Source organism: Phoxinus phoxinus, assembly GCF_949152265.1.
Source record: "Phoxinus phoxinus genome assembly, chromosome: 12".
In the NCBI taxonomy this organism is placed as follows: Eukaryota; Metazoa; Chordata; class Actinopteri; order Cypriniformes; family Leuciscidae; genus Phoxinus; species Phoxinus phoxinus.
In genome coordinates, this window is record NC_136887.1 from 26,922,357 (window position 1) to 26,946,467 (window position 24,111).

The 24,111-nt window shown below is 36.3% G+C and overlaps 1 protein-coding gene across 14 annotated transcripts in view; it reads right to left on the minus strand.

Moving 5' to 3' along the window:
* The window catches only part of prom1a (prominin 1a), a gene marked incomplete at its 3' end in the record, with an annotated part of 54,353 nt that overhangs the window by 7,899 nt on the left and 22,343 nt on the right, over window positions 1–24,111 (minus strand). For 6 of the 14 annotated variants that reach the window (XR_013799888.1, XR_013799889.1, XR_013799892.1 and 3 more), the window contains exons 2-17: window positions 21,078–21,136; window positions 19,867–19,893; window positions 16,457–16,662; window positions 8,650–8,770; window positions 7,728–7,791; window positions 7,557–7,646; window positions 5,932–6,149; window positions 5,724–5,798; window positions 5,068–5,131; window positions 3,855–4,014; window positions 3,343–3,495; window positions 3,126–3,249; window positions 2,168–2,271; window positions 1,735–1,819; window positions 259–405; window positions 53–124 (exon numbers count right to left, since the gene is read on the minus strand). Coding sequence is in view for 9 of the 14 variants with exons in the window: in XM_079631764.1 (XP_079487890.1) it covers window positions 53–124; window positions 259–405; window positions 1,735–1,819; window positions 2,168–2,271; window positions 3,126–3,249; window positions 3,343–3,495; window positions 3,855–4,014; window positions 5,068–5,131; window positions 5,724–5,798; window positions 5,932–6,149; window positions 7,557–7,646; window positions 7,728–7,791; window positions 8,650–8,770; window positions 16,457–16,662; window positions 19,867–19,893; window positions 21,078–21,136 (1,769 nt within the window). Of the gene's footprint in view, window positions 1–52; window positions 125–258; window positions 406–1,734; window positions 1,820–2,167; window positions 2,272–3,125; window positions 3,250–3,342; window positions 3,496–3,854; window positions 4,015–5,067; window positions 5,132–5,723; window positions 5,799–5,931; window positions 6,150–7,368; window positions 7,393–7,556; window positions 7,647–7,727; window positions 7,792–8,649; window positions 8,771–16,456; window positions 16,663–19,866; window positions 19,894–21,077; window positions 21,137–24,111 lie in introns of all 14 variants that reach the window. The other 8 variants (XM_079631769.1, XM_079631767.1, XM_079631762.1 and 5 more) reach the window with 2 other exon arrangements.

The window sequence follows — 24,111 nt, forward strand, 5'->3', positions numbered from 1 at the left end:
TCATGTAATTTTTTTTATATTATTTAAATTGAACCAAAAATAAATATCTTACCAACTGATCAGCTTGAGCATCAAGTTGACTGGCGAAATCAACTAGATTAACGCGAGTCACTCCTTTATTAACCTAGAAGATAAACAGAAACACATGAGAAGCCACAGGACACGGTTTCTCTCTAAACTTGGACTGTACATGCACCAAAGGCTGTGGAGCAAACTTGTCAATAAAAACGTGTATGTGCGTTTATGTATGTTATGTACCTCCTCCAAATAGGCAGCAAAGTCAATCTCATTAATGGCAGTTTCAGTAAAGCTGATAAGATTCTGTTTGCCTTCTGACTCCAGAAGAATGATGCCACGTAGGTCCACCTTCATCCCTTCAAACTTCTTCGACACATCCTTGGAGTACTGCAGAAAGAAAAGAGGCTCTGTATATGATTCTGGCTAGTCTAGGAAATTGGTATAGGTTGTCATGAGGAAATATTCTAGAACTAACCAGTCCGAAGTCAAGACCACTAGTAAATAAAAATGGTAACACTCCAATTGTTAACACTAGGTATTAACTGCATTAGTTAAGATGAACTAACAGTGAATAATTCTTCTAAATCATTTATTAATCTAAGTTGATGTCAATTTCAGTATTTACTAATACATTATACAAATCTAAAGTTGTATCAGTTAATATTATGTAATGGACCTGAGTTAACATTAACGCATTCGTCGTTCTTAATGTTAGTTAACAAAAATACAGTTGTTAATTGTTAGTTCGTTAATGCATTAACCAATATTAACTAATAGCACCTTGTTGTAAAATGTTACTATAATAATAATAAAAATAATGTATATTTTTTATGTATTTACTTATTTTTATTATTTACTAGTGGCTCAGACTACATATATATTTATTTTGTGTGTGTATATATAAAAATAAATAAATCATATATTATTATTCCATAATACATTATTATTTTTATACATTATTGATTTGAGATGATCCAAAGAACATCTTGTGCTTCAATAGAAGCAAAAACATTTGTATGTATAATGCAGTTCACAAGATTTTCTTTATTTGATAAAATCCTAAAATTTTCCGTTCGACGTGGTCCAAGATTTTTGAATCCTATGTGACAATGGATCAAGAATGTTGGCTTGCAGGATTTGAACTGAAAACAAAAATCATTCTGAAATGAAGGCATTTATAGACGCTGCATATAAAAGTTTCAAATGAAATGTTTTGAGATATTCTGCCAATTGCAGAGAACAGAGAGCAAAACAACTAACACTGGATTGGAAAAAACTTCCTGTTCTTTTTTGACTAACCACACCACATCAGAGCTCTTATAAAACTGTATTTCACAAGAAATATATCTAGAGTTGGCAGAAATCTGCAGGAAAAGAAAAACAAGTATCATCTGCTTCAGATAAAAATAAGACAAAAATTACAAAATCTAATATCTGCTTTCTTGTAAATGTTTGTATGTGTATTTTAATGCAATAACTCATAGTCAACTTAAACTTGTCCCAACCACCACATTTGTAGTTATCAGTTCACACCTAGCACTTGAAAATAAATTAAGAAGTTTGCATCTCACTCATTAAACATTTCAATATACCCTCTTCACAATGGCATCTGGTGTAAACAGTAACATCACTAATCTCAGAGTGGGACTTTGAAAGCTAGAGTATATTTAGTTGTGATTTGCGTGTTCACGTGAGCTAAGCCTTTGATCCACTCACCACACTGGTGTTAAAGAAGGCTGAGATGTTGAAGATCTTATCCAGATGAAAAGCTGAGTAAATCCCTCTGTTGTCCTTACAATTACTGAGAAAGGAGACAAAAAGGGAAAGCCTTCAAACCTTACTCTGCTGCCATCTGCTGGACTACGAACAAAGACAATTCTATTGTAAGATGGCTCAGAAAAGTTAGTTCTGAGAAAATGTAAAGTATAATTTGTTTGCAAATGCCATTTGATTTAATATTTAGTTTTTAGTGCATAAAAATTCATACATTTGTCCAAATATTTTTTGGACTGTTATACATGTGGTCTGTTATGTTGAGTGCAACATTGGAACATTTTGAAAAAAAAGTCCTTACAGCACTTAACAGCACTTTAAAACAGTCGTTATTAGAGTAATATAATTGTTCAGTTTTATTAGATGAAAATGTTACCTGTATAGAGAATATGCTGTAAGGTCCATCTCAGGGTCATTGTACAGGTATCCTGGTATGAAGTTTCTCCAAGCAGAGTTGACAAGGTTGGGCGTATCTAACACCTACAGACAACATGATCACACTAAATGAGACAGATTTCTTCCTCGTATTTATTTGTCCTTTAGCTTTGTATTTGATTAATTTAAAACAAATTTAAACTAAAGTAATTAATTACAAATTATATTATCAACATGAAAACATAAGCGAAAAGTTTATATGGAACATAAATAATATAATATAGTATAATATTGTATAATATAATATAGAATAATATAATATAATATAATAGGTAACACTTAACAATAAGGTTTCATTCATTAATATGAACTAACAATAAACAATACTTCTATTACAGTTATTAATCTTAGTTATTGTTAATTTTAGCATTTACTAATACATTATTAAAATCCAAAGTTAAAAATAATAAAGCCAGCATTAGTTAATGCACTGGGAACTAACATGAACAATTTTAACTAACATTAACAAAGGTTAATACTTTTTTTTTTACAAATAGATTGATCATTACTAGTTTATGTTAGTTTAGGTATTGAGTAATGCTAATGAGTCCTTATTGCAAAGTGTTATATAATACAATAATATAATATAATATAATATCATATTTCTTATGATTTTATTTGATCTAAGGGGAATGTTGAATTGAAAACATGAACAGAATGCAAAAACACCGGACTGTCAGTTCACATGATCAATGCTGCACATTCATTTATTCGATTAGTGACCTAGAAAAATGCAGAATCTCAATCCTTAATAATTTTGCATCATAACTTAAATGTTTTAAAATCCTAAAATCCTTTTTATTTCCTGGTTTTAAATGAAAAACATCAGATTTTCACTGTGGCCTCAGACCTTTATTATGTATGAAGCGTACTTGCGAGATGCTTCTCGTTTCTCTTACCTTGAACAGCTGTCGGGTTTGGAAGGGTTCGCACACAAGCTTCTCAAGATTCCCCCCTGCCAAGAACAGAGCTGTTATCACTCCCATGAGCACCCAAGAGAACAGGAAGCTGAATCCCACACCACTGAGAGACACAGGAAGAGTGTGTGAATGAGTGAGTGCAGACAAGTCTGTTTTATACCGCATCCATAGAGACTGCTATCACACTCAAACTCACGCCATGAGCAGGTTGCCTCCTGTGTTAGAGACACATCCACGTGTGGTTGGAGAAGCGTGCCTGTCAAATCCCAGAATACCACACAACAATCCCAGAAAATTGAAGGCGAGGATAAGCACAACCATACAGCAAAGGGTAATACAACAGATCCACCTGAAGACAAAACATTATGAACAACGTCAAGGTCACATGGAAGACTTTTCAACTCGAAAACAAAGAAGAGAGAGTTTGTGAAGTTGTGTAATTTAATATTCAACAATATTACTGATCTGCCTGCATTGACAAAATTATATGAGAACTGAACTGAACTGGACGATGACAAAAAGCGGCTTTTTTACAACAAAAATGAAACATCACTGAACTTACTTAAGCCGGACTATGACGCTTTTTTCTTCTTGAAACATACTTTGTTGCATTTTTTTCCTGTTATCTCTGTAAAGCTGCTTTGAAATGATCTGTATTGTAAAAAGCGCTAAATAAATAAGTGATGATGATGAGAGCTTGTGAAGTACCTGTAGAAATCCATCTGATCGATCTGTGGGTAGATGTCCTCGATCTGTGAGTGTGTGTGAGTAATCATTTTGGTGAAGTTGGTCAGAGAGCTGTGAACCGGGAAGAGCTTGGTGAAAGTGGTGATGTTAGACCCAATGTCTTCCAGCAGAACCTTCACCCCTACAGGAGAACAACCAGACACACACAACCGTATATTAAGTACTTGTCAAGTGCTTCTCATAATCTGTGGTATTTTCAGAGAATTGTGTTTTATTGTCTGGGTGAGTAAGCCAAAGGTGACGGTAGCAGGGAATAAAACTCTCTAAGATGTTTAGCTGGTGAAGCCCATCATCCTCAGCCTTACAAAGAATGAACATATGCTAAATATTATCTAGGCACATTTTATTTGTAATACAAGTCATGTGTTAATTAAATAAATTAAATTTCCACTATGGCAATGTTTAAATGATAACATTTTACAATAAGTTTAAATTTGCTTACATTAGTACAATTTTCTACAGCGTTTATTAATCTAATTTAAGATTAATTGATACAAAAATTTTATAATTTTTTTTGACAAACTCTATTGATAAAAAGTTTTGGGTCAGTAAGATTTTTCATGTTTTTGAAATAATCTTTTATTTGATCAAAAATATATTTTTTTATAATAATTTTTTTTATAAAAAATATATTTTTAAAGTAATTTATTCCTGTGATGTCAAAGCTGAATTTTCAGCATCATTCCTCCAATCTTCAGAGTCACATGATTCTTTAGAATCTAATGTGCTGATTTGGTGCTTAAGAAACATTTATTATCAATGTCGAAAACAATTATGCTGCTTGATATTTTGTGGAAATAATTTTTGATAAATAAAAAGTTCAAAAGAACAGCATTTATTTGAAATAGAAATTTGTAAAAATATAAATGTTTTACTGTAATTTTTGCAGAATAAAAGTATTACTGTAATTTCTTAAAAAAACTTTTGGACAGTAGTGTACTAGGTTAACTTCAAATGTTAAAAATGTATTAGTACAGTATATGTAGAAATTAACAATTAACTTAGATTAATAAATGGTATAAAGGTATTCTTCCTTGTTAGTTCATGTTAGCTATTGTAAAGTGTTTAAATTGATTAAAAGTCGAAAAATATTTTGACACATTACTGAAAGGAGATTCTGTATCAATCTTTGGGTAGATCTGAATTCTAATCTGCATTTGATCTCTGAACTCACCTTCAACAATATTTCGGGTTTGATCTGTTACCATGGTGGGAGTGTCATTGAATGATGTAATCCCCTGTGTGGCACAGATGAAAAGCAAAGCAGATCATTTAAAAACTGACCTTATCAATCTGTATATACCTTCCTGGTCTTGCTGTAAATAATTATAAAATGTCTTTGTAATTTTATATAAAAAATACTGAATATATATTATACTGTTCAAAAGATTGGGGTTGGTAAGATCTTTTCTCATGTTTTTGAAAAACTTTTCTTATGCCCATCAAGGCAACATTTATTTGTTAAAAAATAAAACACATTTTATAATGTAATGTATTCCTGTGATGCAAAGTTGAGTTTTCAGGATCATAACTCCAGTCTTCAGTGTCACATGATCCTTCAGAAATCATTATAATATGCTGATTTGGTGCTCAAGAAAAAAAAAAAGTCTGAAAGAGAAATCTTTTGTAATGTCTTTTTTTTGTATAAACTGAATGTGTCTCTGCTGAATAAAAGCTTCAATTTCTTAAAAAAAAAAAAAAAAACTGACCCCAAACTTTTGGATAAAATGTAAGTTTTGTCTCTTGTTGAATATCATATTGTACTCTGAAATATAATACTTTCTGTCCTGAATCTATGCAAACACCTCATGTGAAATCTAGAAAAAGTACCTTTTCCACAATCTGGCTGAGATCCGTCTTCAGAACTTCATTCACTTTGTCTAACTGTTCGGTCACATCAGGCAACTAAAAAAACAACAGCAACAAAAAACAGCGATCTGTTTTGGTTTTCTGATTATTTTCTACTTTTAAAAAACTTCTGTCAACCATTGTGGTAACACTACGTTGGAAAAACAAAGATGAGAAATCATTTTCATACCGACGAGTAGTTGGCTGAAATTTCCAGCCTGGGAAGGGTGATAAGTATGTTGCGACAAATCTCCGACGAGCGCACATCTTTGCAGAGAGGATCGTTCAGGATGTTGCTGAGGCTGCCGCGCACCAGGCTGAGGTTAGCCTGCAGTTTGACTGTTCCTTCCTGCAAAGTCTCCAAGGTCAAACTCACGTTCTCTAAAGCATCCTTAGTGTCTCGCATTGCTAAGAGAGGGAACAAATGAGCAAAGAAACACAAATGAACATTCAAAACACAGTCTGCTCACACTAACCAAGACACAAGTAATTCTGAAGGACACAAAATCCACACATGGTGACATATTATGCCCCTTTTCACAAGATAATATAAATCTATAATGTCCCCAGAATGTGTTTGTGAAATTTCAGCTCAAAATACCCCACAGATTATTTATTATAGCTTGCCAAATTTGCCTCTTTTTGGGTGTAAGCAAAAACGTGCCGTTTGTGTGTGTCCCTTTAAATGCAAATGAGCTGCTGCTCTGTGAGAAAGACGGCCGAGCCTTTACACGAGCTTCGGATACTCCGGAAATAACAAAACATGTGAATCTCACTCATCCAAAATCTCAGAAATAACCAGTAGCGGAGTGCAGCCTTACAGAGAGACTCAGGAAGAGGTTGCAACTTGGACGTTTCTGAATGGCTAGTGAATACATATGTACGTAGTTGTTGTGGAGTTACATTGTTGCATCTCATCGACTTGCATGTACCGTCATGTTTAACTTTTACACAAGTTGACACAGTTCCCTGAGGTCTTTATAAGACGGCTGTGACATTTTTTTGGTCGTATAGTGTTCTGTGCTCGACTGTGCAGCAACGACAGAACAGTTTGCATGCTTTGCTTGAACTTTTGCCATTGCATTTGAAGTGGTTACAATGTTGTCGCTTGCGAAAACCAAACGCCGGCTCCATGGGTGAAAACGTGCAGTTTAACCGGCGGTAATATTATAATAAGATCCCCTTCCTACGTCAGAAGGGGAGCGAAATATGATCGGCTTATGTTTTGACATGCTGGCAGAGAAAGGCTTACAAAAACAAAGTTACTGGGTTTTCACTTTTCACGCTTTTTGGGCTGGTAGAAGCATTGGGAACCCGATTATAGCACTTACTGTAAACACGGAAAAAGTCAGATTTTCATGAAATGTCCCCTTTAATAATGCTATAATATTATCCACTGAGGTGAGATGACATTGTTGGCTTTGCATCTTTCATTGTATTTCTCAACCGTTCAGATATCTTGGTTTTAAGACACGGGATGGGCAGGTTCCACCAAGGAAGGATACAACAATACACATGGGAAAATAACTGGGCCAGGTTTTGTTGGGAAAGAAAAAGGAGTCAATCACAACTTTGTTACAGATAGAAGGTCACGGGAAGGACCAGTCAGGGTGTATTACCACTTTACCTTTAATGGCTTTCTCCACTTTGACTAACAAATCAAAGACAAAACAGTGAAATAAGACACTACCAAAACCAACGTATTGTATATCAACATTATATTCTCATGTGATATATGATATATTACAATACAATTTTTTTCCCAGAAAAGGTGAAAACAAGAGAAGAAAGAAAAAACAAAAGCGAGTGACATACTTCCAGTCATGCTGAGAGCCGCGTCGAGGGCGGGCTGCACGTCTTTTCCCAACTCCTCGTGTATCCTTCCACCCAAGAGAAGACCTACATCTGAAGACACACCACAACATCAGTCCTCACATCAGCAACCCCTTCTATTCCTCGAGTCTAGAGGACGTGTAGCATACTTACTCTCCAGGTCATACAGCACATGGCGCTTCACGGTGCCATACTGAGAGATCAGGTAATCAATTTGCTGAGGAAGACATAAACACATCAATATATTTAGCTGTCAAGTCATCACTCACCAATACTAAAACATCTACTAAAAGAATACTTTCGGTCAATCGCAGCATTATGCAGTCAAAAATGTTCATATAATGAATCTCTGAACTGTTCAGTTGACCATTGTTTCAAGCAACCAGTTAACCATCTATGTATCTATGTATGTATGTATGTATGTATGTATGTATGTATGTATGTATGCATGTATGTATGTATGTATGTATGTATGTATGTATGTATGTATGTATGTATGTATGTATGCATGCATGTATGTATGTATGTATGTATGTATGTATGCATGCATGTATGTATGTATGTATGTATGCATGCATGCATGTATGTATGTATGTATGTATGTATGTATGCATGCATGTATGTATGTATGTATGTATGTATGTATGTATGTATGTATGTATCAATCAATCAAACAATGAATCAATCAATCATTCCATCCATCCATCCATCATCAATTTATCGATCAATCAATCTATTTGTTCGTCCTTCTGTCTGTCCGTCCGTCCATCCATCCATCAATCCATCCATCATCAATTTATCCATCTATCTATCTATCTATCTATCTATCTATCTATCTATCTATCTATCTATCTATCTATCTATCTATCTATCTATCTATCTATCTATCTATCTATCTATCTATCTCTATCAGTCTGTCTATCCATCCATCCATCCATCATCAATCAATCAATCAATCAATCAATCAATCAATCAATCAATCAATCAATCAATCAATCAATCAATCAATCAATCAATCAATCCGTCCGTCCATCACAGTATAATAGTGTATGTTGGTTATGGTTGTATTACTCACTGTAGGGGTCTGATTGGCGAAGGTGTGCAGGTCCCTTAGGTTACTCTTCACCAGCCTCCTCACGCTCTTCAGCTGAGAACTCAGGTTCTGATTGGCTGCATATGCACACAGGACCCCTGCCCTGATGAATAAACAACACAAACTATATCAGGCCAGAAAAATGGGACCATTATGTAAAATAACATGTTCCCCTCAATGTGAATAGTTGTCTATGGCCGTAACCAAAAGCTACTCTCCAGAGTGCCAGTAGGGGGCAGCACTACAGCACAATTACAAGATGCATATTCCTCACAGCTGGGTGAGGATACTTCTGTTAGGATATTTTAATTGCCTCGCTTTGGGAATCTTCTCTTACTCTTGCATAGTTTTATTGAGAATGCGAGGCAACATCATACTGCTGCAGGTCTATACATGAAGACAGCACTTTTGTTATGCAACTCTGTGAATAAATCCAAAGGAACCTCGTCTGCCACAGTTGGAAAAGCATTTCAAACAAACAAGGGTGACTGTGAGCTCTCCTTAATTAGACTGAGAGACACTTCAAGGAAAAAACAGCCCTGTATTAGTACCTATTCATGATTCACACATCACTAATTGGGCTTTCTTCATTTGGTGCGCTCATGGCTACTGTGGGAGCAGCTGAACATTGGCAGCACCGTCTTCTATCATGCTAGGCTTTCACTGCAGTCTGGGACAAAAGCCATGATTGACTTATGCAACAATAGCGCAAACAGGGAGGCTTTTTGTCATGTTGCATCAAAATGTCTCTCACTCTTTTGTGTTGCATCACTCTTTTGGTGCAATTACATTTATGCACAAAACCATACAAAGATGAATCTGTGGGTACTGCTGCATATGAAGCTTCAACACACTCCTGATATACTCCTTAGGTCACTTTTTCAAAACTCTTCACAAAGTGATTACAACAGCAGTCTATGTGGGCTAAACTGTGGATCATGTATCACTTTGGCACGAAATGCATTGGATGATTACATATTTCAAATTACATAAATTCTACAAGAACAAAAAAATTGCATGCATTTACATACTCTTTTCAAACCTGTTAACTTAAGTTCAAAACCTAGCATAATACAAAAATGAATAAGACAGAAATGTTCTACATTTCAACAGTAATACCATATTTAAAAATGAATAAGACAGAAATGTTCTACATTTCAACAGTAATACCATATTTAAAAATGAATAAGACAGAAATGTTCTACATTTCAACAGTAATACCATATTTAAACATATTCTGAAATCTAAAAAATTAAATACTATCAAAACAATGTAGTTGAACACCTACACAGGTATTAGTCTTTCAATTTCATTACCAAGTATACAAAAGGAGCAACATGGGAATAATTTTGTACTGTAACTTTAAACATGGACCATGTAACATACAGTATACTGCAGTGAGTGTGTCATTCTTGTTTTGTACAGAAATTGTACAAAATAATTTTTTTTAGGTCGTTGCTTTGAGTTTTTACTTAATTGCAATTTAAATACATTCGATGGACATACAACGAGAAATTTCATTAGAGCAATAAGCAAACTGGCCAAATTGTAAGATGTGAAATCACATGAAATGTTGTGCTTTATATGCAGATAGGGGGCATTGCAGATTGGTCTCAGGGCGGGAAACAGACCACAGACTGATAGAGAATCAAAATGGGTGGCTGGCTACAAAGCACCATTGTTTTCCTCTTTCTCACCCCCTTATTCCCCGTGTCCTCCGGTCTCTGTCTTCACTGTGTGTTGGTAAGCTGCTATCTGCTCTGTTCCGTAAGGTCAGGGAAAACATAGCAGGCAATGAACAAAGAGGCTTTGAAGATGGCGAAATGCATTCCACACAGAGGGCAATGAGATGGCCTAAAACTCTGCAGGGAACCTCATATGAACCAGCAAAGAGAAGTTTGCTTTTTAACGAGCAACTTTGGATCTAAATTTCTGGTTTAAAAAAAAAATCAATAAATGAAAAATCTTTATTTTTTAAATATACAATAATATACATACATACATACATGTGTCGACAACAAGTGACAACAACTTACACTTAGATAGAGGTACAGATAGACAGTACCAAAAAAGTTAGTTTAAATAGTTTTAAACTATTGTGTGGTTAACTACAACTGTATGGTATTTCACCAATACATATTCCTCATTAAATCTTTCCTTTAAAGATGGCTCTGAGCGCACTTTGGCATCATGGTGAAAATAGGCTTTATAACTTGGGTTGGTTCAGTGCACTGAAGAATGTCTCCATAGACTAATGGAGGCAGGAATCACGTTACTTCCACAATGATCGCTGTATTCATCCAGACTGGACCCTGGGGCAGGTCCCACAGCGTCCCTGTCTCTAAATACCTCTTAAGGGGGTTTGAGGAGCAGGGTGGGGGTGAGAACCTCCTTGACTGCCTCTTTAAACAGAAGATGACCCACCGGGTTTAATTTCGCCCTGCCGTGAAGGCGTTCCAGGTCTACCTGTTGGTTCCTCAGCGCTCAACAGCCCTGTAATGCGATCGGCCCACCACGACGACACCACCAAGCTACTGACCCAGACAAAGACAGCCACTGTCGACTGGAAAATGAGGGTCAGACGTTTATTTTGGAAGGCTGGATGGAAAGGATGTTTTTAACTACTTTTCAATGTACTGAAATACCATGACTGCTAAATGAAACATATGCACTAGTACAAATCAAAAGTTTGGACACCTTTGACAGAATGTATATCACTGTATGTTATTTCAGTTAAACAACTGGAAGTGGATGAATTGCACAGGCAACAACTGTGTCCAGCATACATGGGAACCTCTAAGTAGTTAAATCCCATATTTCCGGATGCACCTGAGGACTTTGAAGACGCTAAAATTTCAGATTTGTTCATTCAATTTTGGTCAATTTATTGAATGGAAATGAATTAACAAAGCAAAAATATATTATATTTAATTGTTGATGACTGCTATTATAATATAAAATGAGTCCAAACTTTTGACCGGAACATTAATAAAAAGGCATTTTTTTGTATTATGTACTACTCCACAGGAAATTGAAATGTTCCTTTAAAGGTTTCCACAAGTTTTAAATTGAATATGTTTGTGGAAATGGAAGTGGCAAGCCCCATGTGTGCAGGGAAAGTAGGCCAGATCTGGCGGGTAATTGAAGTGTGAGACAATCATTTCTCTTTTCCATTCAAGTGTAGGACAGAAGGAGGACACATGATTAACCACACAAACAAAAGCATTCTCTTTCCATTCTGTGCCACCAAAATATTGTGGGCGTAAATCTTTGAGCTGAATATTACGGCTAAAATACTCATTATTCATGATCATAACTGACAGAAGAAACTCTCGACAACGACTGATTTTCATTTGTATTCGGTGGACTGATGACGGTAATATCTGATGATGTATCTATTTAAAGCTGCTTTATAACGCAATCACATCCCTGTAAATACACTGATGAAAGTCAACTGTACAGCTATGTGCCAAGGAGTGTGTGTGTGTGTGTGTGTGTGGGGGGGGGGGGGGCACACACACACACACACACACACACACACACACACACACACACACACACACACACACACACACACACACACACACACAAGAAAGAGGCTAACGCAGAGTCACATCAGGACATATTGTCACCATAACCATGGTTTCTCTCTTACGCAAACACATTCACACATTTTGCTAACTAGATATAGACAATCCTCAGGCACCAGTCACCTTAAATCAGGGTTTTTAAAATGTATTTACACCAAGTGAGTGTGATTTTAATTTCCCAATTCTAACTTAAGTATCACAGTAGTCAAAATCCTGAAGAGAGGTCCACCAATCAGAGTAGTCGCTGTTACTATAGAAACTGAGAATGATATCATGAAATCAGAGTCCCCAACACGCTCAACTTTGCAGTCATGTGTTTATATATGTATGTTAAGATTTTGCAGTATATTGTACTGACAGCTCATGGCTTAAAATCTGTAGTTATAGTGTATCTTCATTGCTCATCTACTGTATGCTACGCTACGGCTGGTGTGGTCAGGAACAGGAAAATACTCAAGGGAGTCTTTAATATAGATCGTTAGAAATGCAAACACAGAAACGCAGGAGAAATAAACTACATCAACCTAAATGTAGACGATACCGAACAAACACTGAACTGAGAAAACGGCAGAGTCTAGTTAAGGCTGATCACACACATGCTAAACCAAAATTTTTAAATACAAGCACTCACACATACGTGCCTACAACGATTAATTACCAAGACTGAATCAAGATCTATCCAAGCATTATAATATTTCAAGGATGAACGAATCGAAAACAGGCTAAACTGACATTTAACAGCACAAATACTGTGTAAATGTAGCTTTTCTATGATTAAACGGGGGTGGTTTAATGAATGAATGTGTGAGTATTACACAGCCCAGCTGCACTATGGATGTCATGTGGGTTCACGGGCTCTACTGTATTGAATTTGACAGGCCGTCTCTGCAAGCTGAGCCCCGGGGTTGGCAGAGGAGCAGTGGCCCCGGTGACCTCCAGTGCCCTGAGCATAACACTCCTTCTGAGTAGCAGCCGGGTTTCTGCTCTACATCCAATCACAGCTAAGAAACAGTCAGCCGAGCGAGTCCCTCACGTAGAGTGCCACACAGCAATGACAAATCACAAATTAGACCACTTTAATATCTCAATGGTTTCTAGATAGCAACGAGATTAAACTGAGCAAATGGATTTTCCTCAGACTGTCCCGCAGTAATGTCTTATGTCTTCTCTAGACACAGTCTCAAACAGTGTATCTTCAAAACCAAGAGATTTCAATGTCAAACTCAAATATTTCTCATCTATTTGTTCCAAAGAACAATTATTTGAGCTTTAGAGCCCCTACTTTCCATCAGCAATTCTCATTTGTGCCTATTTTTAATTCCCCTTAGGAATTTCAGGAAACATCTGAGGAAAAAGTTGATCCATTAAGTCTCATAGGCTTTAAAATTCAAGCTATTAGCAAGGAAATGTTCCTGTCTGTAAATATGTGTGTGCGACTTCACATATAGGACCACGGTTAAAGATGGTTAATTTAGTGAATGAATCTGCTAATTTAAATGTATGTAAACCCTGATGTCTTATCCATGTCAATGCAAAATGTATGACCCATGTTTTGTTAAACTATAACTTTGATTTAAGACTGTTTAAATATAAATGCACATACAGAATTAAATAAATCTATAATAAAAACGGCATGCAAAAGCATCAAAGTGTATCATTATGTTTTAAAGAGCAGCCTTCCTCTGAACAAGGACACAAATTTATGCGAGCGGTCATTTGTAAATAACGGCAATAGCATCTATTTTTAACTTAATGGCAAATGCCGTATACATAGTAAGAAAACATGTAATATACTGTATGTTTTATATATACACTACCAATCAAAATGTTTGAGTCAGTCATATTTTTTTGAAGAAATACGTATTCAGAAGGTACACATTCAATTTATCAAAAGTGACAGTAAAGACATTTACAATGTTAATTAATTTCCATTTCAAATAAATGTTCTTCTTTTGTACTTTTTGTAAAAATTGTGTCAGTTTCAACAAAAATATTCAGCAGCACAACTGTTTTCAACATTGATAATAACAAGAAATGTTTCTTGAGCAGCAAATCAGCATATTAGAAGGATTTCTGAAGAATGATGTGACGTGTGATGATGTATTATCATTAATAATGACAATATTACTGACAATATTTTGAAGTAATAACAATATTACTGTTACTGTATTTTTGGTGAGCATAAGAAACTTCTTTCAGAAACATGAACAAAAAAAATCTTACCAGCTTTACTAATTAGTTACACAAATGAAATCAAATTATCTTTCACTTGCAGCCATCTGAATCATGCATGTTAAGCATAAAACAAACAGATAGTCATGGATGTCAGTGATACAAAAAGTCTAGAAAACCGCCTGACAACGTGTTACAGGAAATGAACTAAAAATACAAGTAATAAATGCCTAAAGCTGTTATTTGGCCTGACCATCACAGCATTGTGTTCATGACTGGGCTGACAGTGTCCCTAAGAAATGCTGTTTATCTCTTAAAAGTAAGATGGCACTAATGAGGAATTTTCTTGTCATAATTGGGTCACTTCTTTAATTATTCATCAAGCCTACTTTACGCCCAATGTCTCAAAAGAAAACTGCAGAGTCCTCAAAAAAGGGGCCCGAGTTCATCAATTACAATAACATTTCTAAGTTTGGAAAATATAAAGGACAAGACGGGTCATTCAAAACTCCAGGTTTCACCCCGTTACTAAGACAAACACTATTCGTATTCATAACCTACACCCCTGGAGATGCTTCAAACTCAAGAACATTTCCATAATCTCTCTTTGAGAGTCCTCTTAGGATGATTACATAATATCTGATTGATTTTCAGTTAAACTTCCTACAAAGAGACTGGGTGGCGCCTGTCTAACTTTTACACAAAATTGACCCTGAAGAGAGTAGTGTGTAAAGCAGCCCCAGTCATGGCTTGATCAGAATCATGAAGGTTGAAATCCCGGGAGGTTTTTGCATGAGGAGACATGCCCATCACTAGGCAGCCAGGCATGTGCTATGGAATCTTTAATAAAGAGCCAGCCAGCTGAATAAAGCAGAGGTACATCAAACACTCTATTCAGTGCGCCATTGCTATCCTGGAGTTCCCGCTATTGTGCGATCCTGCTGTATTTATTTCTGTAGTGTACACTCATCTACAATATGCTTTTGGGAACATGGCGACTTTAGGACAGGGAGATTAACTGCAAGCTCAAAAGTATCCATGTTGAGGTCTTTGTTTGAACTTGTCAGCTGTTGATGATTTAATGTCCTTACACACCGAGTCCAACATTTTCACACGTTAAAAAATAAATACGACCTCACGTTGTGTCAATCACGTTTACACACTGCCTCTGAAACTTTAGTCTATCATAAAAATACATTTTTTGTGTGTTTTTCGCATCTGTAGCAAGCATTTTGAGAGGTGTTTTGACAATTCAGAGATACCAAACGACAAAAAAAAAAAATGAAAATTTCGGACTCGAACCAGAGTCTCGGAACTTTAGGCTGTGTTCCAAAACTACTGAGCTGCCTTTGCTGTCTACTACAAACATGGTTAGCTGCCTTTTACAGTGGCACCTCATACATGACCAATTTGTAAGGTTTGCACAATTAGAGACATAATTGATTTCAATAGAGCTTGATGTTAGCATGTTGCTAAATTAAGAATTTGACTAAAAATCACATGAATATACAGCACAAACAAATATTGGGTAAAATTTTACATTTATCATTTATTTTAAAAAATTGGCAACACTTTATTTAACGTTGATGCCGTTACACGTTACTACATGAACTTAGTTACTACAAGAAGTTTGAGTAACTACAATGCAACTACGTCACCTTAAAATAAGTAAATATAAATTTGATTTAATATCGTTGCCATTTACTTAATTATATTTACAATCAGCACATCTAAATTTAATTAATGTAAATTACCATCTTAAATGTGTGTTTTATTTTCCATTTAGCTTGTTGAAAGCCTTATGGGATTTGACATTCCACCAAAAATATATATGTGATGACTTGGATACGAATCTGCTCAAAAGAAGGCATCTTGGTAGACAGACCTTTTGGAACATCCTTTGCCTTTTTGTGCATATGACACCTTAAAAAACTGCCTATGTAGGCATCACACTAGGTTTTGAAACAGAGTTTAAAGGTTACACACGCAAGCACACATGCACATTCAGACAAACGCAAAAAACTTACGTGATAATGAAGGTGGTTGTGAGTAACAGTGTGGTCAGCAGTCCTCTAAGGCAGTCTGCGTTCTTCCGCTGTCTCTGGTGCATCTCTCCTCCGCAGTTATCACAGCATCGGCACAAACAAAAGAGAAGCCCCACCAGCGGCAGCAGCACGGTGAACAGCAGGCCCAGTGCCGCACACACCACAAAACCAATCTCATAATAAATCACCTGCACACAAACACAAGGTTACACATATTAGAATTTCTTAAAGGTTCAATACATGCAAACAAATTGAGTTATTATTTGAGATAGTTTCCTCAATGCAGTATAAGACTGATCCACAATGAATTTCAGGAAAATAAATCACATTTAAGTCTTGATTTGCATCCAGGAAGCCATCTAAGCTAGGTTTACATTTTCAGATTAGTTCATCCACTACTAAAAGGAAGCAAAGATGTGTGTATGTCATGACTGCTATGTGACATGTCATGTGTGTATGTTTTAGAACTACAATTACACTAAATGAGTACTTCATATAGAGACATATTATATTACAATGTTATTATTATTATGTTAAACTGTTTTTTAAAAGGAACATCAAGATATATCTAAATATTTTCATGGTTCATAATTAAAAAAAGACAAGCAAAACATTTGCTAGAGGCATATTTTTCCAAGTGAAGCAAATATCCTAGTCTCAAAAGCCTTCCAAGGAAACTGCATTTCAAATGAGGGAAATTAAACCATGTAAAATTTCCATACTGTATGTAACATGATTGAATAATGTTAAACATTTTATCCATATGCTGCCATTGAATCCGTTTGCACATCCCGAGGCTTTATGGACACTTCTGAATGAGCAGGGCTCTCCTCAGGCTAGCCTGCGGATAAGCTTAATCCGCTGAATAAACCAGAGGCTTTGTCTGTCACCAAGAACCCTCGCTTCTCCTCAAGGGTAGAGCCTTTCCATATTTAAAATTCTCTAAAAGTGGTTTTAAAAGCTCATTTCCCTTCATGCCTATGTGGGTAAGAACTGAAAGTCTTGCTGGAAATTACGCAAAAGCTTAGCCGCTAAGACTATCAAGGGGGACTTCACACATATAGCATAACACCTATAGGGCATGAGGTTATTGACCGTTCTACTTTGAGTCTCACTGACCCTCTGCTGAGCTTCTCTAGTATCAGCATATTCAAGCTTCAGACTGGCTCATCCATGGATGTCATCCTCCCTGTTAGCGCAGCCGCACACCTCACTGGGTCATAGCTGAGCTAAAAACTGCCGACAGCAGATGAGGACATTTCTGTAGTATCTGTGATTATCTTACCAATTACAGAGATGAAAGTGGCATTTAATACCTGTGATTTTAATATAGGATGGCCAAGAAAAAAGTTCAATGAATTCAATTCAATTAAATAGTTCAATTATTCCCAATTTAAAACTGCATCAAAAGTGTGTAATGTTTATTTTGAGCTGAGGTGTAGCAGTTAGCGCATAGATATGTGGTACTTAGGCAGTGGATAATGTCATGATTCCAGCCTGTGTTCCCCTGTCTTGAGTGAGGACTTTTGTGTTATTTCCTGTCTTGTGCTGTGTGTTGTAGTTCTTTGTAGTTTTTCATGCTGATTAGTCTCCCCAGGTGCGGCTTGTTAGTTCCCTTGGTTACCCTCGTGTGTTCCCATGACAATTAGCCACACTTGTTATCTTGTTAACCTTGTTTTCCCTTTGTGTATAGGCTACCCCAGTGTTTCTCTTGTTCCTTGTCTAGCGTTGCCAATATACGGTTGTATCGTGTGCGTTTGTTGTAGCGTCTTGTTCATATGCCTGCTGGATTTATCTTGTTTCTTGTCTAGAGTTATTTCAGTTGTCCTGTTTCAATAAATGTTTACTGCACTTGGATCCAACGCCTCTTCTCTGTATAGCAGCCACATTACAGATAAATTGAATTCAGCTTGCAGCATCTTAGAATAATTTTTTTATAATATGCTGCTTTTTTTATAGATTAGGAGTCTTTATCATAAATAATGGGAGGCATCAGGGCTCGATAGTGCAAGCATTTGCGACTAAACAGAGGTATTTGCAAACTTTAAAATGTATTTGGAGCATGTGTGCCAATGAAAAAAGTCCCAGCAGGTTCTTTGTTTAAATGAAATATAACATCATGAAAAAATCTTAAATGGAAAACCCTGATTATAACCTGAAAACCGATTATATTAATAGGTCTTAAAGCTAGGGTCGGTAATGTTGGAGAGCTAGCCAGATTTGAAAGTGGCACCTCTTCTAAGCTCCGCCCCCTCCTGTCAGTGCTCCGTCCAAAGCTACGCCCCCCCACAAACATGAACGCGCATCCACATTTGGAGTCAGCTGCATGTACCTACCAGTGATGCGCGGGTTGATCCAAAATGAGCGGGGGCCTGCGGTTACCCGCGGTTACGAGTCATCCAAAAATATTTTTAATGATATTTGTGTCGCGGTCGGTCGGGTCGTTTACCTTTGTAATTTATATAGTACTAGACACAATGTTCTATGAAATACATAGGTCTACACTTTATTGGCTGAATGCGCGAGGATGACGCACGAGCAGTCTGCAGATGAAAGTGGGAAATCCTTATTTACCTTTTGAATGTTGAGCGCGTTATTAACTTTTGAATAAAAGCTGATGCGGGACAAAATGCCCGATTTTTTTCATTCCTTTTTCTGAACACATAATGTATTGACTACTATCAGAATGGAAGGACCATTTCACCCAGTATAATTTTTTTCTTTTTTCTTAACAGGATTACCTACCCTAGCTTTAAATTTGGGGATTATTAATAATATATATATATATTTTTTTTTTGTATTTTGGCACACTAAACGATAATATATATTTAACTTGTATTAAATATAAAATGACACATTAAATGTTAAATATATTTACACATTTTTAACACATAAATAATTACATAATTATTAAATACAGTTTGAAGTGTGCTTTTTTTATAAATTACATATTTTTGTTTGCAAATCATGTGCTATCCATTTAATCTCCATTTGCTAACCATTTAATGGAATATTAAACAGCTCTAATTTGTTTTTCTTTATTTTGGGTGTCACAATTCTTCCTACTCTAACTTCCTGTCTCCTTTCTATCGTACCTGTACTTTAAATAACATTCAAAACATAAATGCCAGAAAAATATTAGTTCTGCTTTTGTTGATGCTAGGGAGCTGATTAAGCCTATGTCTATTACAATTTTTTAATCTACCAAATGTTGCGTTATGGATGACACAATCACAATCAAAATTAGACCAGAAAGTTACACTGAAACAAACTTGTGAACAGCATGAGTACAGGGCTGGGTTCTGTAAGGGTTAGGAGGAACTAAGGAATGAGGGTGGTCAGACTTGGGTCCGGTTTGGCCCTTGACACGACTAGCAGGACACACACATTACCTGTAGCGTCAGAACAATGTTTTCTGGCTGGGAGGTGCCAGATGATGAGGCATGCAGAACAGCAAAAATAGAAAACAAATACAGAACAGATGGTAAGCCAAATCAAATAAACAGTCAAAGAAATAGGCAAATAAAATCACTTAAGAACTAGGAAGAACACTTGTCATCTGTAATGGGAACCAGACCCATTTTTACAGTCCCAGGGATTGAGTGAATCATGGATTTGGCCGACGGTCACATCCATATCCAGCTTTCCATATTCTTAAGTGTTACAAGAGCAAAACAAGAGCAAAACTGAAAAGTGGAGCGTGATTATAGGTTAACTGGCTGATGTTTGACAATTTTGAGATAATCGTTCTTCAGCCTTATAAAATGTCACTAAATACTTTGTAAAGACATGCTCATTAAAATGAAGGCCAAATTAATAATACATTATAAGTGATTACCCTTGAATAAAATAAATTACTCTATGAATAAAATAACATAAAACAATGTCACATGATCCTTTAGAAATCATTCTAAATGCTGATTTGGTGCTCAAGAAACATTTCTTCTTATTATTGATGTTGAAAACAGTTGTGCTGCTGGATGAATTTGTATGAAATTGATATTTTTCGAACAATGTAAAAGCCTTTAACGTAATTTTAAATCAATTTAATGTGTCCTTGCTGACTATAAGTGTAAAAAAAAAAACCTTTTAAATTATGTCCATTATAATATATAATAATTGTAATATAATACAATTAATAATATAATATAGGCTGTTTGCTGAGAAATAAATGTGGTAAATTGAAGCACTTTGAGCACTGTAACCGGGCTGTGTATCTCCGAGCTCACATTTCCTCTCAACAACACAGGAAATGTTGGTGAAACTGATTCATTAAGTTTTGCCCCATATGTTTGTTTGTTCCCAGGAGTAGGATGCTGAAACTTCAAAGCAAGAGCTGTTGTTTAATTAAACTCAGTTTCGTTAGTAAAAAGCAACAAATAGTTTCTTCCTCTATTTACTACAGGCTATAATGCCAAAAGCAATTAACAGCTCTTCCAGAAATAAGAGCATAACAGGGCAAGGCTCGCTCCGTTGCCTTTCATACTCAATTAAAATATTGTTTCATAATAGATGCGTCGAGACAATGTCCCCACAACCTGACTGCGGTGGCGGAGCACGTGATGGCACGGAGGTTCAGGTAGGTACAGTCACATGCACTTACCTTCTGGTACTCGGATTGTATGGCTCCGAATTTATCCTTCGCCACTCTGATGACGAGATCTGCAATGACAGGGGAAAACAAAGTCAGCATGCTTCGGCCTCGTTCAGTGCCGCCACGTCAGAACAGGTTACGTAATGTTATTCAGCATCCAGATGAAAAAAAAACACCAACAACGAGCCTACTGTGGATGAGCGTAACCCTTCAGTACCGTTTCATCGAGTGCTTAGCCCCCAGCTGCCCCCAGTGCCACAATCTTGAGAGAAAATATTAGTTGTCTTCATACAAACAGACATCACAAAATTTCCTCTGGGAGCATCGGAGTTTTGTATGACTGTGCTGATAAAATGTGAATTATAATGCATTAAACATTTAGATTACAGGCAAAAGCAATGGCAAATCATATTTAAATGTGAAAGGCAATAGAGAAGGAAACAGTGTAACATTAAAATGTATGTGCAATCGGTGCAATGTACAAACAGGGACTAAGTTCAGGGGGAGGTGACAGACCACTTGCTGACCACCACAAAAACAATTGAATGGGAGAAATCTTAACACATAGTAGGTCAACTGTAAAAAAAACTAATTTCTTCAGATTGTATTTTGCAGATTTCGTTTTTTCTCCATTTAAGTAGACAGGAGCTGTAGATCCTGAAGGTTCATGTTTTCCCATTGCACCATAGTCTAATAACCACCAGCATACAACATACAAATCACCTGGATACAACATCACAAACAAAAGAAGCAATGAAGGCAAACATCCCAAAACACTGAAGGAACAGCCTCCAGTCCCACAGCTGTATGCAGACTATCACCAGCACAGAGAGGGAAATGTAACGATACAGTAACTAAATTGGCCTTATAAAATTGAACGAATAATAATGAATTAGAAAAATGTTTGTCTTTGTAAAGTGTCATCAAAATGGAATAATTTGAAGAGCCTCTTCTTATTTTACAGACACTCTTCTCAAACAACCTGTCATAGACAGCACTTCTTCTCACCATCCAATCAATTCCCTGTGGAGAAAATAAAATCTCATCCCAATTTTTTTTTCTCATTAAAAGTCCTTTCAATCTGAAATGCCACATTTGTAGTGGAACACATTTCTGTGGGTTGAAATCATCATAAGAAATGAGTGAGAGACAGAGGTACATCCTCCACTTGGTGCATTGCAGGGATTTTCAGTCCGCTACGAACAGCAGCAAAGAGTCAATAAAGTATTACTAAAGCTATTTTTGAAATGCTCACGGCTCTGAACAAAACAAATGTTTTTTAATAATCCTTTATAACCCTTAAAGTGACAACTTGACAAGTATTTTTTTGTGCAATAATATGGGTCTAATTGCCTTCATGCATTTTCTGTAAAACTTTAGAATACAGTTCCGTCATCAATGAATGAATAACTACACAGGAACAAACGAGTAACACAATATTAACACTAAGATTAACTAACAAGAAACTGATTGATGAATTAGACAGTAATAGTGCAGTCGAATGTGGTAGTTCAGCTAATCAATAAATACTATTTTTCATTCATCCCAGATGACTACTAAGAACTACCATATACAGGTTCATAATTAATATGAATAATGCATAATTAGTTCTAAAGTGAAGGTAATGACAACCCACTAGTAATGTTAGTAGTTCTTAGTAGTTACTGATTAGCTAATAGTGAACAACCTTATTCAACTGAGCACGATTACGTACTAATTTATCAATCAGAGTTTCTAGAATGTAACTAAGTTAATAGTGTGTAACTCATTTGTTCCTTTGTAGTTATTCATTAATAACGGAACAGTATTCTGAAGTGTTACCACATTTTCTACAGAGACCTTTTCTACAATGATTCCTGAAGGCCCACTCATCTTCAAAGCCAGACAGAAGCAATGTTTAGGGGATCATAGCATGTGGCCATGAAAGAAACATCACCAGCCACTGTGTTAGCCTGTCTAGCTATATTTTGCCGGTCCCTATAAGTCCCTGGTTAATTAGCATGACCTCAATTCAAGGAAAGAAATCTTCTTTAAAATCCCTTGGTACATGATTGCCTTACTTTTGCATCATACCCAACAATGAGGAATTAATTATACAGGAAGGAATGACTTTCTCAAAGAAATGTGAAACTCCTTAATAAGTGGCTCCCAGTCATCATGTCTATCTTCTTTTTTACCTTGAAATAACCCATGAAATCGCTTGATTAGCAGTTTTTGATATAATTCAGACTGAAACCCTTCACACCTTGTGTAGCAACCTAATTTCATATATTATGAATGTTGTTCTGTTGGTATACCTTGGTTTGGCTTGTTGCTATTTTATCATGTGATCGATGTAACCTTATGACTTCTTATATTAAGATGGCTCCTGCACTGAGTATTGTTTATTAGGTATGTTCGACTTCATACGGCGCTGCTCAGACCGATCGCCGTGAGTTGCCGCTTGCAGTCGGGAGTGGAATTGAAAACAGAGCCATCGAGTCAGCTAGTTTCTGCTTCCCGTAGTGACGCTCACGTGGTGTTTGGGTACTTTATCACAGATGAAGTGGATTAGATAGATGCAATACGTTTCAGACGTTTTCATGAAGCATCAAAAACACTTTTCATGTACAGCTTAATACAGCGCCATCTGAACAAGAATAAAGCTCAACATAAGCCTATATTCCAATACAAATAAAGTGGGTCTATACATTTTTATCAGTGTCATTGTGATAAACATGACACAATATAACATTATGGTTGCATCAAAAGAGTTAACACAAAATAAACACGAAACACATGTGATCGCTGTCATCGGTGAATCTAGCCAATCGTGGGACAGCTGTGTCCTTATCAGAGATTGTGCAGTCGATCTGGAGAAGCTTGAAACGTTCTCGTGGTACTTTGATGCCATACATCACAGTGACGCGGCGTCGGCGCTGTCTTACGTCGGACAAAGTTTTAACCAGCATGCACTGCTTCAAGCCAGACGCCGATTTGCCGTTTTTTCTCGCAATTGTCGGTTTTTTGTAGAATTTTAGAGCCGCAGTGAGTCCCTGGTTAT